This window comes from Chelonia mydas, chromosome 2, assembly GCF_015237465.2.
Source record: "Chelonia mydas isolate rCheMyd1 chromosome 2, rCheMyd1.pri.v2, whole genome shotgun sequence".
NCBI classification, from domain to species: Eukaryota; Metazoa; Chordata; order Testudines; family Cheloniidae; genus Chelonia; species Chelonia mydas.
In genome coordinates this window covers 218699146-218714428 of record NC_057850.1, presented here as the reverse complement: position 1 = coordinate 218714428, position 15283 = coordinate 218699146, and the positions used below count along the sequence as shown (strand labels likewise).

General features: G+C 40.9%; 1 protein-coding gene across 2 annotated transcripts in view; it reads left to right on the top strand.

Annotated features, from left to right (window-relative positions):
- The window catches only part of LOC102929613 (pituitary tumor-transforming gene 1 protein-interacting protein), a 57220-nt gene that overhangs the window by 26211 nt on the left and 15726 nt on the right, over positions 1-15283 (top strand). For both annotated transcript variants that reach the window (XM_037890731.2, XM_043541225.1), the window contains exon 5: positions 2629-2697. In XM_037890731.2, coding sequence (XP_037746659.1) covers positions 2629-2697 — 69 coding nt within the window. The remainder of the gene's footprint in view (positions 1-2628; positions 2698-15283) is intronic.

Sequence of the window (15283 nt, the reverse complement as noted above, 5' to 3'; positions counted from 1 at the left end):
CACTTTGTTTTGAGGAGGCATCAGTACCACTCTCAGCTGTGATCCAAAACGAGGGCAAGAAAAGCGTGTTGAGGAGGCTTCCATCGGTTTGTCTACACTACAGTTGGGAGCAAGCCTCCCAGCCCAGATAGACAGATTCTCGCTAACGGGCTAAAAATAACTGTGGATGTTGTGGAATCAGTGGAGGCTTAGAATAGTAATCTGAGTTCAAGTTCACTCTACCTGCTGGGTCTAAGATAGCCTGAGCCTCCACCAGTGCAGCATTGTCGCACAGCTATCTTTAGCGTGGTAATGCAGGCCCTGAGAGAACAAGTCTGTCTGCCCAGCCTGGGAACCTTACTTCTGGCTGCTGCATAGACATCTCGTGTTGGGAGCTTGACTGCCCCAGAAGAGAGAGAAGCAACCACCATCACCTTCAGCCAACAAGCATTCAGGAATATGAATCCCTGCACCGTTGGTGCCAATGGCTCCTCTGGCTCTGTTCATGCTACAGGTTCCAAGACTCCCAGGGCTTCTCCTAGTATATTTTCAGTTGGTTATCATTGTTAGCATCTTGCACCAGAAGTTTTGCTGCTTCCATGTTCTTCAGAGGTAAAGGTTCATGAAACTAATGGTATATGCCAATCTATTGCTCCTTTCTGAACTTGTCAGTCTGCTGAAATACTAAAGTATGATGATTACTTTTAGTTTAGTTGACTTCTATGATAAGCTTAACTGAGAACTTCCCTGGAGTGGTTCGAAGCAGGAAAATACTTTTAAATTCCAATGCTGTCCAATAATAAATACTGTACATTCCAAGTCCTATAGAGCAGTGGTTCTCAAACTTTTGTACTGGTGACCTCTTTCACATAGCAAGCCTCTGAGTGCGACTCCCCCCTTATAAATTAAAAACACTTTTTAATATATTTAACACAATTATAAATGCTGGAGGCGAAACAGGTTTTGGGGTGGAGGCTGGCAGCTCGTGACCCCCACCCACCATGTAATAACCTCGTGACCCCCTGAGGGGTCCTGACCCCCAGTTTGAGAACCCCTGCTATAGAGGGATGTCATAGCTGTTTGGGCGTCTATATATTTTGGAATAGAAATGTGAGTTGGGACTATTATGTAGTCCCTCCTAGCCCCTCTGATAATCCAGTTTTACAAAAGGCTGTGAAAGAGTTAGAGGCTTCTGTTGTATCACATATTTCAGCCACAGTGGGTTCATTCTGAAGTTATACCAGACAAAGGATATTTAAACAGATGCTGTCACTTTGAAATCTGGTCAGGTTCACAAAAGGTCAATTTATTGACTTATCCCCAAGTTAATCTTCCGCAATTAAAAAAAATTATTATTTTTTTTCTCTCCCCTTTCTATGCGAGAGGCCCACACAAATAGAGGAAACAGAAATTGACTGCACGGAAAAGGATCCAGCTACATAGTGTGCCCCTCCCCTTCCCCCCCCCCAAAAAAAAAAAACAAAAACAAAAACAAAACAAAAACGGAGGCAGCAAGTCTGAGCCTTGGTCAACTGACTTGGGCTTGCGCTACATGGCAAAAAATAGCTGTGTAGGTGTTCAGGCTTCGAGCCCAAGCTGTAGCGCAAGACCCGTGAGCCCAAGTCAATTGACCCATGCTCTGAGACTTGCTGCTGTGGGGGGGTTTTTGGCTATGTAAGATGTACCCAAAACATACACATTTAAAAACATTTCCACTGTAATCACTTTTAGTATTCTTGGATGGTACTTGTAACAATAGTAAGTTTTTAAAACAACTATATGGAAATGTGACTTGACAGTTGATTGTGTCCTTTCATGAACTGCTGAATTCAGATTGCCCCTTCTGATCTATGTATGATGTGCCATACATACAACATATGTATGTATGGCACATCTATGTTGTGACTTGCTGTGATTATCCTGTTCTAGCCACTGGATGTCACTGTTGCTCTGCTTAAGTGCTGATGTAAGTGCACATATATGGTACTAAGAAAAGGAGGACTTGTGGCACCTTAGAGACTAATAAATTTATTTGAGCATAAGCTTTCGTGAGCTACAGCTCACTTCATCGGATGCATTTGATCTAAGGTGCCACAAGTACTCCTTTTCTTTTTGCGAATACAGACTAACACGGCTGCTACTCTGAAACCTGTCATATATGGTACTGTTAGTCTTCACATCTCAACCAACACTTGTTGAGACTTATCAATATTTCTGATTAACACATCTCCAGATCATGCATTCAGTTTTGGGAGATAATTGGAGAAATGTGACAAAAGTATACAATTACTAATTCTTCATGTTCAAAGGAGTTGGGATAAATTAAGTCCGGTGGTGAATAACTAAAAGAAAAATAAAATATCCTTTGACAGGCATTGGCTTCAAATGTTTTCTAGTTCTTATATGGTATACGTAGGTTTAGCTGATAAAGTGTGCAAGTACTGCAAAACTAAAAATACTTCTAGTGTAAAGGGAAAACGCTACCAATTTGTCAGTTGTGAATTAAACCATGTACTGGAGTCAAGTGCAGCTGTAAGAGCTGTAAATAAGGGCCGATTAAAACATTGTCTGAAAAATGACCAACAGGCTTTTTTTCAAGCACAGAAAATCTCTCGATTTCCCCCCCCCCCCCCCCCCCCATCTTTTTAGTGTACCAGATGAAGAGGAAGAAAGACTTGCCAGAGATCGAGAGGAGAGACGAATGCAATCTCTTCAGCGGTGAGTTTTGGAAATATAATATATATAACCATACACTTCTTGGTAGAATTTTTATTACACAAGTAGTAACCTTAGCTCCTAGGGAATTCAGTATATATTAAACAAACAGTCCAAAACCCAGAGCCATCTAAGCAGGCAGGGGCAATAAAGATAAAACATTAACAGGAAAATATAAGCACAGACATCGTAACGATATTTGATTCTGACTAAGACAGTGCAACTTCAAATATTGGATAGAGCCAGTGTACGTTCCTTTCCATTGGTTTAACTGGTGTGCTCTTTACTTTGGGTATTGAAGGTTGTACTACTTAGGAAAAGACAGAGTTCAAACAAAACCACATGAAAGCTCATACTTGCGATCTGGAAATTGCTTACCAGTTAAGCGCTTTGCATTTAAGGCTAAGTTTTGCACAGTTAAAATCAAGATCAAGAAATGGAATTTAACGTTCCTGCATATGTTAACTCTACCATGTAGCACATGTGAATTTTGTTTTTCTGGTTAAATGAATAGTTTAATATAGTGGATGTTAAACATAACCTTAAAATATATGGCCGACTTAACTTTGCGGCAGCAACCTAAGCTGAATTTCTAGCTTTATTTTAACTGTGTAGACTTACACAACAAGTTTATCTTTTTGCATTCATACCCTTCTTTTGGGGCTTGAGGGGACGACGTGTGTTTTTATAGGACTTTGAAGATCACACTCCACTGAGGGGAATAGGGACAGGTAGGGGCAGAGGTAAGACACTTCCTAGACAAGACAGGGTCACATAGATGGTTTGAAAATGTGTTGGTTGATGTATTTTTAAGAATAACTTTGCAACAAGTATAGACACATTTTAACATTTTTAAAATGTATTAGCTGGTCATGGTATATATTGGGTGCAAACTTGTATTTAATAAAATGTTAGCTAAGATGCTAACTTAGCATCTCAGGAATGGAGTTTCTTCGACTCATCCATGCAAAAAAGCATGAGTGGTCAGCTATGAAAAAACATTCATATACAGTCATATTTGAGCACTTTACACAGGTAGCCACTGATGTTTGGGGAGTGTTCATGTAACTGACCAGGGCAATTCTAGCCCCTATTTTAGAGGGTTTTTTAGTAAGTAAACTTAAGCCATTTATTTTTCAGTTAATGCTTCATTTTTAACACGTGGCTAAGGCGGGAAAACGCTGGGATACAGGAGCACTGCTAGAGCCAATGCTTCCCTCTCCAGTTCATTGATAGGGAGTGTGCACCCTTTCAGTGTAAATGCTTTAGCAAAATCAGTCCCAACTTCTGGATCTTTCATATCGGGCTGGGAAAATATGCAGTGATGTCACGAGAAGATGACTGTTAAGCTGTGCTTAAAAAGAGCTTTATAATCGTTTTTTTAAAAAAAATTCAAATTTGCTTGTGGACTTAATCCAAAATGAGCATTGTTTATATGTCAGGTGTCAGTTGGCCTGATCTGTTTTGAAAGTTAGACAAAAATTTATTGTCGAAAAAGTGTATTTGTCACATTGATTCATGCCATTCAATTTATAACTGATCACTTAGCTCATGCAGTCAATTGTTTTGGTTTCATAATCAGCCTAAAGAAAACTGAAGTACCATACCAACCTGTTTTGAGTGATGCGCATGTCTAACAGTTGTTAAGATCTGTGTCGCTCTTCTCAAGTCCATGGAGAAGTTGTGCTGTCTATGGAGCGTGCTGTCACAGAATGCCACAATTAATGAGATTCTATGACACTTCCCAGGGCTGTGGAGCACCTCGTTACCACCTGCTCTTAGCATGAAGAAGCCTTGTCTGTGCCTGCCTGGGTCCCTGACGCACAGCCCATCCACATGCAGTCTACACAGGTCCCTCAAGCAGGCTAGCAATAGGCACAGTCCAGCCCTGAGTCCTTTGTGCATCGCTCTGGGCGTCAAGCCCCTTAACCACTGGACACTCCCAGAATTAGCAGATCCACTTCTTATTACAGATTATAGCTTAACTAGTTACATTTTAGAAAACAGCTTTGCTTAACACACAGTGCTTAGGTTTGTTTATATAGAACACAAATATGTTTATTTAACAAAGAACAGATCAAATTATAGTAAACAGAAATATTGGAAATCAAGAGTGACTCATACAATAAAATCATAACACGTACTGTAGAGACTATATTTAGCTAACAAGATGCCCTTTTGCCTAATAAGGTTATTGCCTATCCAAAGTTCTTAACACCTTGTGGGGAAAAAAAAAAAAACAGTGCCAAAGATACAACTACTTACAGTGGTCATGGACAATCTTGTCTGTCCCACTGGTAAACATTTTTGCAGTTCTCACATTGGTCTGAGCTTACATAGATTCATAGAAACTAAGGTCAGAAGGGACCATTATGATCATCTAGTCCGGCCTCCTGCACAACGCAGGCCACAGAATCTCACCCACCCACTCCTGCAAAAAACCTCTCACCTATGTCTGAGCTACTGAAGTCCTCAAATCATGGTTTAAAGACTTAGGGGAGCAGAGAATCCTCCAGCAAGTGACCCGTGCCCCATGCTACAGAGGAAGGCGAAAAACCTCCAGGGCCTCTTCCAATCTGCCCTGGAGGAAAATTCCTTCCCGACCCCAAATATGGCCATCAGCTAAACCCTGAGCATATGGGCAAGAGTCACCAGCCAGATACTACAGAAAATTCTTTCCTGGGTAACTCAGATCCCCCCCATCTAACATATATGTTCACCTATAGTATATGCTGAATCCTTGTACACTGACGTCACTGTGAGACTCAGTCATTCTCCAGTTAAGATTTAAGGTATTCGCCATGTAAATGAAACTACTAAGGATGAATAAAATGAAAAGTTTCTGATTGTTTTATGGCATAGCTAGGGAGGCAAAGTTAAGGTAATTTAAGTGCCTTGTTTAAAGAATGCAACCTTAACCTTGAATTCACTGGATTTCTAATTTTTATTTTTTAAATAACACTTTAAAAAAAAAAAGTTGATATGCAGTTAAATCACTGTGTGCCTGCAGACTTATCTGCACAGTCTTGGAGGGAGGGATTTATTTCAGTATTTTTTAATGCTCCTAAGTTTGGTTGGAGAGGAATTATTCTTGCAAACTGTAGGAGGCTCACAGTAAGGGCATCTTTATCTAGCAGACCTTAGGAAGTCTGGGGGGGCAGGCAGGGAAGGGAATCAGTATGCACTTGATCGGCTGGCAACAAAGTTCCCTGTTAATTGCAGTACCTATCCACTCTCCTGTTGAGGAGACTGATGCTGCAGATCATTTAAGGTCCTCAAAAAGGGAGTCCTTCTTCTCTATACCTCTGTAGGCCCTTAGCATTTTCTTCTATACACCTTTTAGGTTCTGTAGAAGTGTGCCTCCCTTTCTTTCAGCTTCTAATAGCTGATGGTAGAGGCATTGGAAGATGGGTAGGTGGAAAATACTGTCAGGAGGCTTGAGATTCAGCAGACCTGGGGAAAAACTGGCCTATGTGACTTGTGCTCTTGGTCCATTGTGTAGGGGTTTTCTGGGACGTGAAGACTTCTTCCTGGCTCCCTGTGATCTCCTCCCTGGTGCCCCCCTACATGATCTTCAGGGCTCTTTCTACGTGGGAGAACTGAGTGGCAAAATTATACTGTTGTATTTATACCACTGTAGCTATACCAGTACAGGTCCCTGTGTGGATGTTCTTGTTCTGGAATAAGAATGTCTGCATGGAGAGTTTTATACTTGCATAGCTCTAGTGATATAATTAGGAGGTAAATTTCCCCTTGTTGTCAAGCTCTCAGTAGGATTTTCAGCCCCCTGGCAGTCTTTAACATCCATCCCCTGTAACACTTCTGGGGAGGGCAACCCCACCTGCTGCAATTCTCAGAAAGCTTCTTAGGAACCATTTGTAAGTCTTAAGATACTCATCAGGGTTCCCTGGGTCTCGCTCTCCTCTCATTCACCCCTACAAAAAAAGCACTAATGGGCTCTCCCTGCCCACCTGCATGTAGCAGACACGTTTTGGGAATTAACAAGCCTACTAAGGGTTGTGGAGGTTCAATGGTGGTACCAGTGAACCTACTAAGGTGTGAGAGATCAAAGAGCTTCTTAAGACCAGCAGTTTTGTTGTTGGTTCTTCCCTTCTGGGTTCTTGATCTTCCCCCATCCTGTGGAAAATCTACTCTGAATTTCCTAAGGTCGTCATGCTGACTTCCTGTGGGCCTCAGAAGGTGGGCCGTGGAGAGCGGTGTTTGAAAATTGGGACTTTGGTGATGGACCAAAGATTTGGGATGCATTCTAGCCTCCTTAGAGCTGCCCTTCAAAAGATCTTTTGGTGGAAAATCTTTCTATTGAGAAGCCAAGGTAGTGATTGGCTTTCCTTGCAGAGACAGATCTCAATGTAAAAGGCTGGAGAAATTAAAATCAAAATTAAAAAAAAAAGAAAACTCAGGCATCCAGCAGTCATATGGCATGTTGTACTAAGACTGCATGACCAGATAAATCCATAGCAATGTTTGAAATTGAAGAGGTAGCTTCTGAAATTAAATGTTTTTCAACTAAACATTGGTGCTGTGCACTAGCTCTGAGCTAGGGGAGTCTAGTACACTGTTTTTCTTTTTTCTTTTTCTGTTTTTTGGCTGTGAAGTGGGAAAAAGACTGTTTGAACTATGAGCTCTATTTAGGGTGTCATAGATAGAAACTCTTGTCTAATTTGCTTTACATTTGTAGGACAAATCTACCTCTGTGTGAGGGTAAATTTTCAATTTTGAGACTGGTTTTGTGGGAGGATGGAGGGAAACTTGTTTTAGAACATAAATATAGATGCAGCCTTAGCTATGGAGTGATTGCTGTCGCTCCATAATGTATCCTAGTGCTTCCTGCTATTCAAACGATATGCAACTTTCTTTTCTTAAAAAGTGAGATTTGGTTCTTAATGGAAAGCAGGAAATATTGTTCTAAACCCCAGAATTGGTCAATGCCAGATCACAGTTCACGAATTGATTTTGAAAATGAGAGCGGGAGAAGAGGGAAATGATGGGAAGTGACATTGTGTACTACGGAGTATATCTGCTCACATGATTTCTCTGCAAGAACTTTCAGGGTTGATAAACACAAACATTCTACTATGAAAGTGAAATAAATATACTAATCTACAAAGCATTGGTATGATGCAGTTGTGTTAAAACATCAAATGCTTGATCATTATGAAAGGGCATTGTGTGATTCTGTTACCTCCATTTAGCTCACTGAAAAGTATCTTCAAATTGCGTTTGAAAACCAAGCAAAATAAAATCCTTTGCACATTCTTTGCTTCACTGTTCTGTCCCATTGTGTCTAGAGCACTTTGTAGGTATTTTTGTTTTCTTTGGATCTAAATTCTGCATTTTTATGTACTTATACATGCATTATTATTTAATTGCTATGAATTCGTAAGGAAAAACCTCAGTCTTAGAGTTTTTTGGTAGTTATCTTGTAGGTATTCAGCTTATTGTATGTGAAACCTTTAATGAAGAGAGAGCGAGAGAGCAAAACGTATCTTGCAACAATTCTGTGACTCGTTGTTTATCTTCTACCCTGATGGAAATAGCACTCACCTGACCACCTGTCCTGGAATTAATTGATATAATTGGATTAAACTGGTTCCACTCTTTCCTGTCAAAAATATCCATAGAGAGTCCATAATGGACAACTGCTGCTGCTCCTTAGGAGCTTTGACAAGCAGAGTTCCTCAGAACTCAGTTCTGTCACTGCTGCTATTTAACATCAATCTGTAATCTTTAGGAAGTATAGTGAGTTGACAGTGATGTCCGCCATATGCAGGTGACAGGCAGGTCTGTTTGTGCCATTCATCCAGACAGCACTGTGTCCTAAATATCTCAGTACGTAGGGAAGATTGGAGCCTGGTTGAAGATCAGCAGGGAAATCCTGTGAGAAGCAGTGGAGCACTAACATCTTACCCTTTAAAGGCATGTGCTTTCTTGAAGTTAAGTGTATGCACACCTTAAGTATCATACTGGACTTATTGACCCTGGACGTTCAAGTAGCAGCAGTTACCTAAAGTGTTGTCTTCCCATTCCAGCTATCAAGATGAATCCATCCTTTCCTCCTGGATAATATCCTAACCATAGGAACTTATGTATTTGTACTCTGCAGTTTAGAATATTGCTACTCTCTCTACCTGGATCCAGATGAGAAGTTCCGAAGTAGCTACAGGTGGTACGCTAATGCTGCAGTTAACTTAAAGCATATCAAGTCAGTGCTTTACAACCTGTACTTGTTCTTTGTGCACTCCCAGATCCTGGAAGTGGATCTGATATAGACTTTAAAAGTCCTCCTTATCTTACAGACCACCACTTCTGGAACCCAGTACAGCAGGGGTTCTCAAACTTCATTGCACGGTGGCCCCCTGCTGACAACAAAAATTACTACACGACCTCAGCAGAGGGGCACCGAAGCCTCAGCCTGCCCAAGCCCTGCCACCCCGGGTTAGGAGGCCCAAAGCCTGAGCCCCACCACTCTGGGCGAGGGGGACCAAGGGCTTCAGCCCCAGACAGCAGGCCTGTAACCTGAGCCCCGCTGCCCAGGGCTGAAGTCCTTGGGCTTTGGCTTTGGCCCCAGGAGGTGGGGCTCAGGCTTGGGCCCCAGCAAGTCCGAGCCAATTCTGGTGACCCCATTAAAACGTATTCGGGACCCGCTTTGTGTTCCTGACCCCCAGTTTGAAAACTGTTGCACAACAGCAATTGCAGTTAGGCAGCAAACCGTTTAGTCCAGATGTCGATTTGAGGAAGCAGGGAGCTAATGTCTTCAAGAGGAGACCCAAGGCACTCATGCCTTTCCCAAAAGAGGTCAGAAAGTACCCGTACTATCCTCTGGTGACTCAAGATACAGATGCTCACTACAACAGAATTCCCACAGAATTTGAAAATCTGATGTTTTCATAATTAGCATTCCATTGTTGAACCTAGGGTAGGATTGAGTATTAACTAGCCTTCTGGATTTTTTTCCCACTGTGCTTTTATAATCCGCATTCAGTGCTTAGATACTGTGTACTTATAGCACTTCTGGAGCTATTGGCTGATAGAAACCAGGCTGAGAGAGAAGCACTGGTGAAGTTTTTTTTTATTGTGATAATAGGTCAGATAAGACCCCTAGTTTTTGTGCGCTTGAGATGCTAAGCTGCTATAGTGTTTGTAAGATTTTCTACTTGGTGCAGGGTCCCCTAAAATCCTACACAGATAGTTTTTGCTCCAGTTCTTGAGAGAGCAATTTGCCTGATCTAGTGGTAAATTGATAGCAAGATGACCTCCAGCTGTTGGAAGGGAGAGGAGAGGAGAGCAGTGGTTGAGGGAAAAGATGTAGAGTGAAAATCAACTATTGGACAAATCCAAACAGGAGGATTTATATAAGCTGTCCGCTATCTTCGCAAAAAGGCATTTTAAAAATGTACTTCTAGTATTGTTTGTAAACAGATAAATTTGTTAGTCTCTAAGGTGCCACAAGTACTCCTTTTCTTTTTGTGAATACAGACTAACACGGCTGCTACTCTGAAACCAAACTAGAATGGCATGCTTCTGTGATTTCCATAGTGTACACTGTTAACAAACTGAGCTGATCATACAGTACTTTTTAGACTAACTTCCATAATTCAGAAAAAAGGTACAAAAGCTTTTTTTTAATCTGACCATACTATAATGTTTCTACTGATCTTTCCCTGTGCAGCTTTGCTTAAATCTGCCTTACTTTGTGCTCCATTTTACTTTTGACAAAATCTTCTAAAATTATAGGAGTACTTGTGGCACCTTAGAGACTAACAAATTTATTTGAGCATAAGCTTTCGTGAGCTACAGCTCACTTCATTGGATGCATTCAGTAGAAAATACAGTGGGGAAATTTATATACACAGAGAACATGAAACAGTGGGTGTTACCATACACACTGTAATGAGAGTGATCAGGTAAGGTGAGCAATTACCAGCAAGGTGGGGAGGGAACCTTTTGTAGTGATGATCAAGGTGGGTCATTTCCAGCAGTTGACAAGAATATCTGAGGAACAGTGGGAGTGAATAAACATGGGGAAATAATTTTACTTTGTGTAATGACCCATCCACTCCCAGTCTTTATTCAAGCCTAAATTCATTGTATCCAGTTTGCAAATTAATTCCAATTCAGCAGTCTCTCCCTGGAGTCTGTTTTTGAGTAGAAGGCCTAAAAGTGGCAATTCGTCAACAAAAAAAACTTCAAAAACAGACTCTAATTCCAATTTAGCAATCTCTCATTGGAGTCTGTTTTTGAAGTTTTTTTTGTTGACGAATTGCACTTTTAGGCCTTCTACTCAAAAACAGACTCCAGGGAGAGACTGCTGAATTGGAATTAATTTGCAAACTGGATCAATGAATTTAGGCTTTAATAAAGACTGGGAGTGGATGGGTCATTACACAAAGTAAAACTTTTTCCCCATGTTTATCCCCCCCCCGCCCCACTTCCCACCTTGGCCCACCTTGATTATCACTACAAAAGGTCACACATCTCTTCCCCCCCCCCCCCCCCCCCCCCCCCGCTGGTAATAGCTCACCTTACTTGATCACTCTCCTTACAGTGTGTATGGTAACACCCTTGTTTCATGTTCTGTGTATATAAATCTCCCCACTTTATTTTCCACTGAATGCATCCAACGAAGTGAGCTGTAGCTCACGAAAGCTTGTGCTCAAATTTGTTAGTCTCTAAGGTGCCACAAGTACTTCTTTTCTTTTTGCGGATACAGACTAAGACAGCTGCTACTCTGAAACCTTCTAAAATTAAGTTATTCGCCACTACATGTTGCAGTGGGAGGATCATTTTGGGAAGATTTTCTGTATTCTCAAATAAATAGACTCCTTGTCCCTTGCTTATAGGAAATTATACGCTAACTTCAGCTTGATGGGCCAAAATGTGTTTCTTGCATACCTGATCTCTGAAAATTTACCTAAAATGTAATTCTGGTGGGCAAACCGGCAATAATATATTTAGGAATCTAGGGTTCTCCTCTGTGAAGTATGTGTATGTTGCAGTATATTTCCACTTGCTTATTCTGAACAGTTCTAGGAGGAATGAGTGCATTCCAATTTGAGAACAGCAGAGGAACAGTATGCAGACTTACGTCCATGAACCAAAACATAGCTGACAGGCTTAATTTTAGTTCTGTTATCATGGAACTACTTCAGGACTTGCCTACCCAGAATACCTTTAGGTTTATACACTGCATGGTCTTCCATAGTTAACCATGTCCATAAATATAGGTTTAGTATGGTATTGGTGTGGTATTACATACTCGAAAAAGGAAAGGATAGGGTATTATTGTGACTCTTTTCAAGAGACCTCGTCTTGGAAGGATCAGAGATAATACATTATGCTGCCATCACAGATGTGCGTCCTCTGCATAGAACCATGGAAAAGCATTGTCATTAACTCTGGATGCAACTGCTTAGTTGTTGGGTTTTTTCGTGTGTTTGGTTTTTTTGGCAATGTGCATTGCCAGAGGGTGGGAGGAATATTTAGTCAACACGATTTTATATCAAGCGGAGAAAGTTTGAGGATGTGAAGGACATCTACTTACAAGTATGCTCTGTGTTTTGCCAAAGGGATAACAAGCAATGGGCTAGCTTTTATTAAGGGCATCTTTGAGTAGTATAACTGGGTAAATTATTAGCGGAAGAGGGAGATACAGATCTGACACTATTAATAGTAATTATTGGAAGACTTAAAACTGACAGGGATGTCAACCTTGGTGTCTTTTAATACAGTACATAAGCTTCCAAATTTGAGACTGTAATGGTTCCTCTAACTGATAAACAAATTCTGTAATTTTACCAGATGCACATCATTTTAGATCTGACCCCTGAAAAAAGTTATAGTTAAGATTAAGGCTGTTGATTGATCGCAGTTAACTCACATGATTAACTAAAAAAAATTGAGATTAAAAAAAATTAATCGTGATTAATTGCAGTTTTAATCGCAGTGTTAAACAAACGACTACCAATTGAAACGTATTAAATATTTTGGATGTTTTTCTACATTTTCATATATATCTTGTATTCTGTATTGTAGCTGAAGTCAAAGTGTATATTTTGATTACAAATATTTGCACTGTAAAAATGATAAACAAGAAATAGCATGTTTCAGTTCACCTCATACAAGTACTGTCGTGCACTCTTTGTCCTGAAAGTGTAACTTACAAATGTAGAATTTTTTGTTACATGACTGCACTGAAAAACAAAACAATGTAAAACTTCAGAAGCTATAAGTCCATTTAATGTAAAATTTGAGAACTTGCAAGTCCACTCAGTCCTACTTCTTGTTTAGCCAATTGCTTAGACAAACGAGTTTGTTTACATTTACAGGAGATAATGCTGCCCTCTTCTTATTTACAATGTCACCAGAAAGTGAGAACAGGCATTTGCATGGCGCTTTTGTAGCCAGCATTGCAAGATATTTACGTGCTAGGTATGCTAAACATCCGTATGCCCCTTCATGCTTCGGCCACCATTCCAGAGGACATGCTTCCATGCTGATGCTTGTTAAAAAAATAATGCATTAATTAAATTTGTGACTGAACTCCTTGGGGGAGAATTGTATGTCTCCTGCTCTTGTTTTACCCACATTCTGCCATTTATTTCATGTTATAGCAGTCTCGGATGATGACCCAGCACATGTTCATTTTAAGAACGCTTTCACTTCAGATTTCATAAAACACAAAGAAGGTACACTGTGAGATTTCTAAAGATAGCTACAGCACTTGACCCAAGATTTAAGAATCTGAAGTGCCTTCAAAAATAAGAGAGGGACAAGGTGTGGAGCATGCTTTCAGAAGTCTTAAAAGAGCAACACTGCAATGCAGAAACTACAGAATCCGAACCACCAAAAAATAAAATCAACCTTCTGTTGGTGGCATCTGACTCAGATAATGAAAATGCACATGTGTCAGTCTGCACTGCTTTGGATGGTTTTCGAGCAGAACCCGTCATCAACATGGGCACGTCCTCTGGAATGGTGGTTGAAGCATGTGCATCTGACATGTAAATATCTTGCAACGCCGGCTACATCAGTGCCATGAGAACACTTGTTCTCACTTTCAGGTGACGTTGTAAACAAGAAGCGGGCAGCATTATCTCCTGCAAATGTAAACAAACTTGTTTAAGCGATTGGCTGAACAAGAAGTAGGACTGAGTGGACTTGCAAGTTCTCAAATTTTACATTGTTTTATTTTTGAATGCAGTATTTTTGTATGTAATTCTACATTTGTAAGTTCAACTTTCATGATAGTTTGCATTACAGTACTTGTATTTGGTGAATTGAAAAATACTATTTTTTTTGTCTTTTTACAGTGCAAATACTTGTAATCAAAAATAAATATAAAGTGAGCACTGTACACTTTGTATTCTGTGTTATAATTGAAATCAATATATTTGAAAATGTAGAAAAATCCCAAAATATTTAAATAAATGGTATTCTATTATTGTTTAACAGTGCGATTTAATCACAATTAATTTTTTTAATCCAGCAATTAGTCGCAATTAATCGCTTGACAGCCCTAGTTAAGATACTTAAAATGGCTGCGAATGCATGGTGGTTGTCACAAAGAGGAGATTGGCTCCGTCCCACTGCCTAGCCTGCTTCCTACCACCCTATCTGGATCCTTCTCTTTCATTAGACGTCACTTCTGCGGCACCCAGCCTGAATCCCACCGGTCGTGTAAAAACATCTAGGCACCCCTTTCCCAAAGCTAATTCAAAATAAAAGTTTAGTTATGTAGATAACGTTCAATTAACAACTTGTCTGCAGTGCTTAGCCACTTGACAGGGGTTGGGGGAATTCTGCAGAAATACACCAGAAAGACTGGGGGGAGGGGGAGAGTTCTTGTTTCTTAAGAAGCTGCTAGTTTCTCAGTCTGGGTTAAGTTACAAGTGAAAAATTTACTCCTGAAGGAATTCGATGCCACTGCACAATGTAGAATTTGTGCAGAATTTCATTTTCCCCACAGAACTGGGGCTGCTGGCTGCCACTAGGGGCTGTTGGACTCTGCAGAGCCCAGCTCGTAGGGGGTGGCGTGCCCGTCCTGGACGAGATGGAGGCTCTGCACTGCTGTGCTTGATCCTCATGCACCTGGGGATGTGAGTAGGCCTGGGACACTCAACTCTGGCAAAGGGTGAGGAAGGGCAGGGCCATACCACGACCCCCAGAGGGACTGTAACTAAGCTGCATGGAGCAGAGCCTGTGACTGGGCTCTGAAGGGATGGGGCGTGGATGTACACCCCCACAGCAGGGCTCTGGGGAAGTGAAGGGGTGCAGCTGTCTGGGCAAGGGGGACCCATGCAGCCCCCTCCAGCACCTCCCAACTAGAACTAGGTTGTCATAGGGGTTTCTTTAACTCTCTACTCTTGGGGGAATCTTTTTGTTGTCTTTATTGTTGACGTACTTTGCTGACGGGTATTTTGAAATGACCAAAATAATTGAAACTGGAGTGATTATATTGTGGTGTTTTTGACAAATAAAATATGCAGAATTTTAAAATATTGTGCACATAATTTTTAATTTTGGGGAGGCAAATTCCCCCAGAGTAAAAGTTAGGTGCAGCACTGTTGTT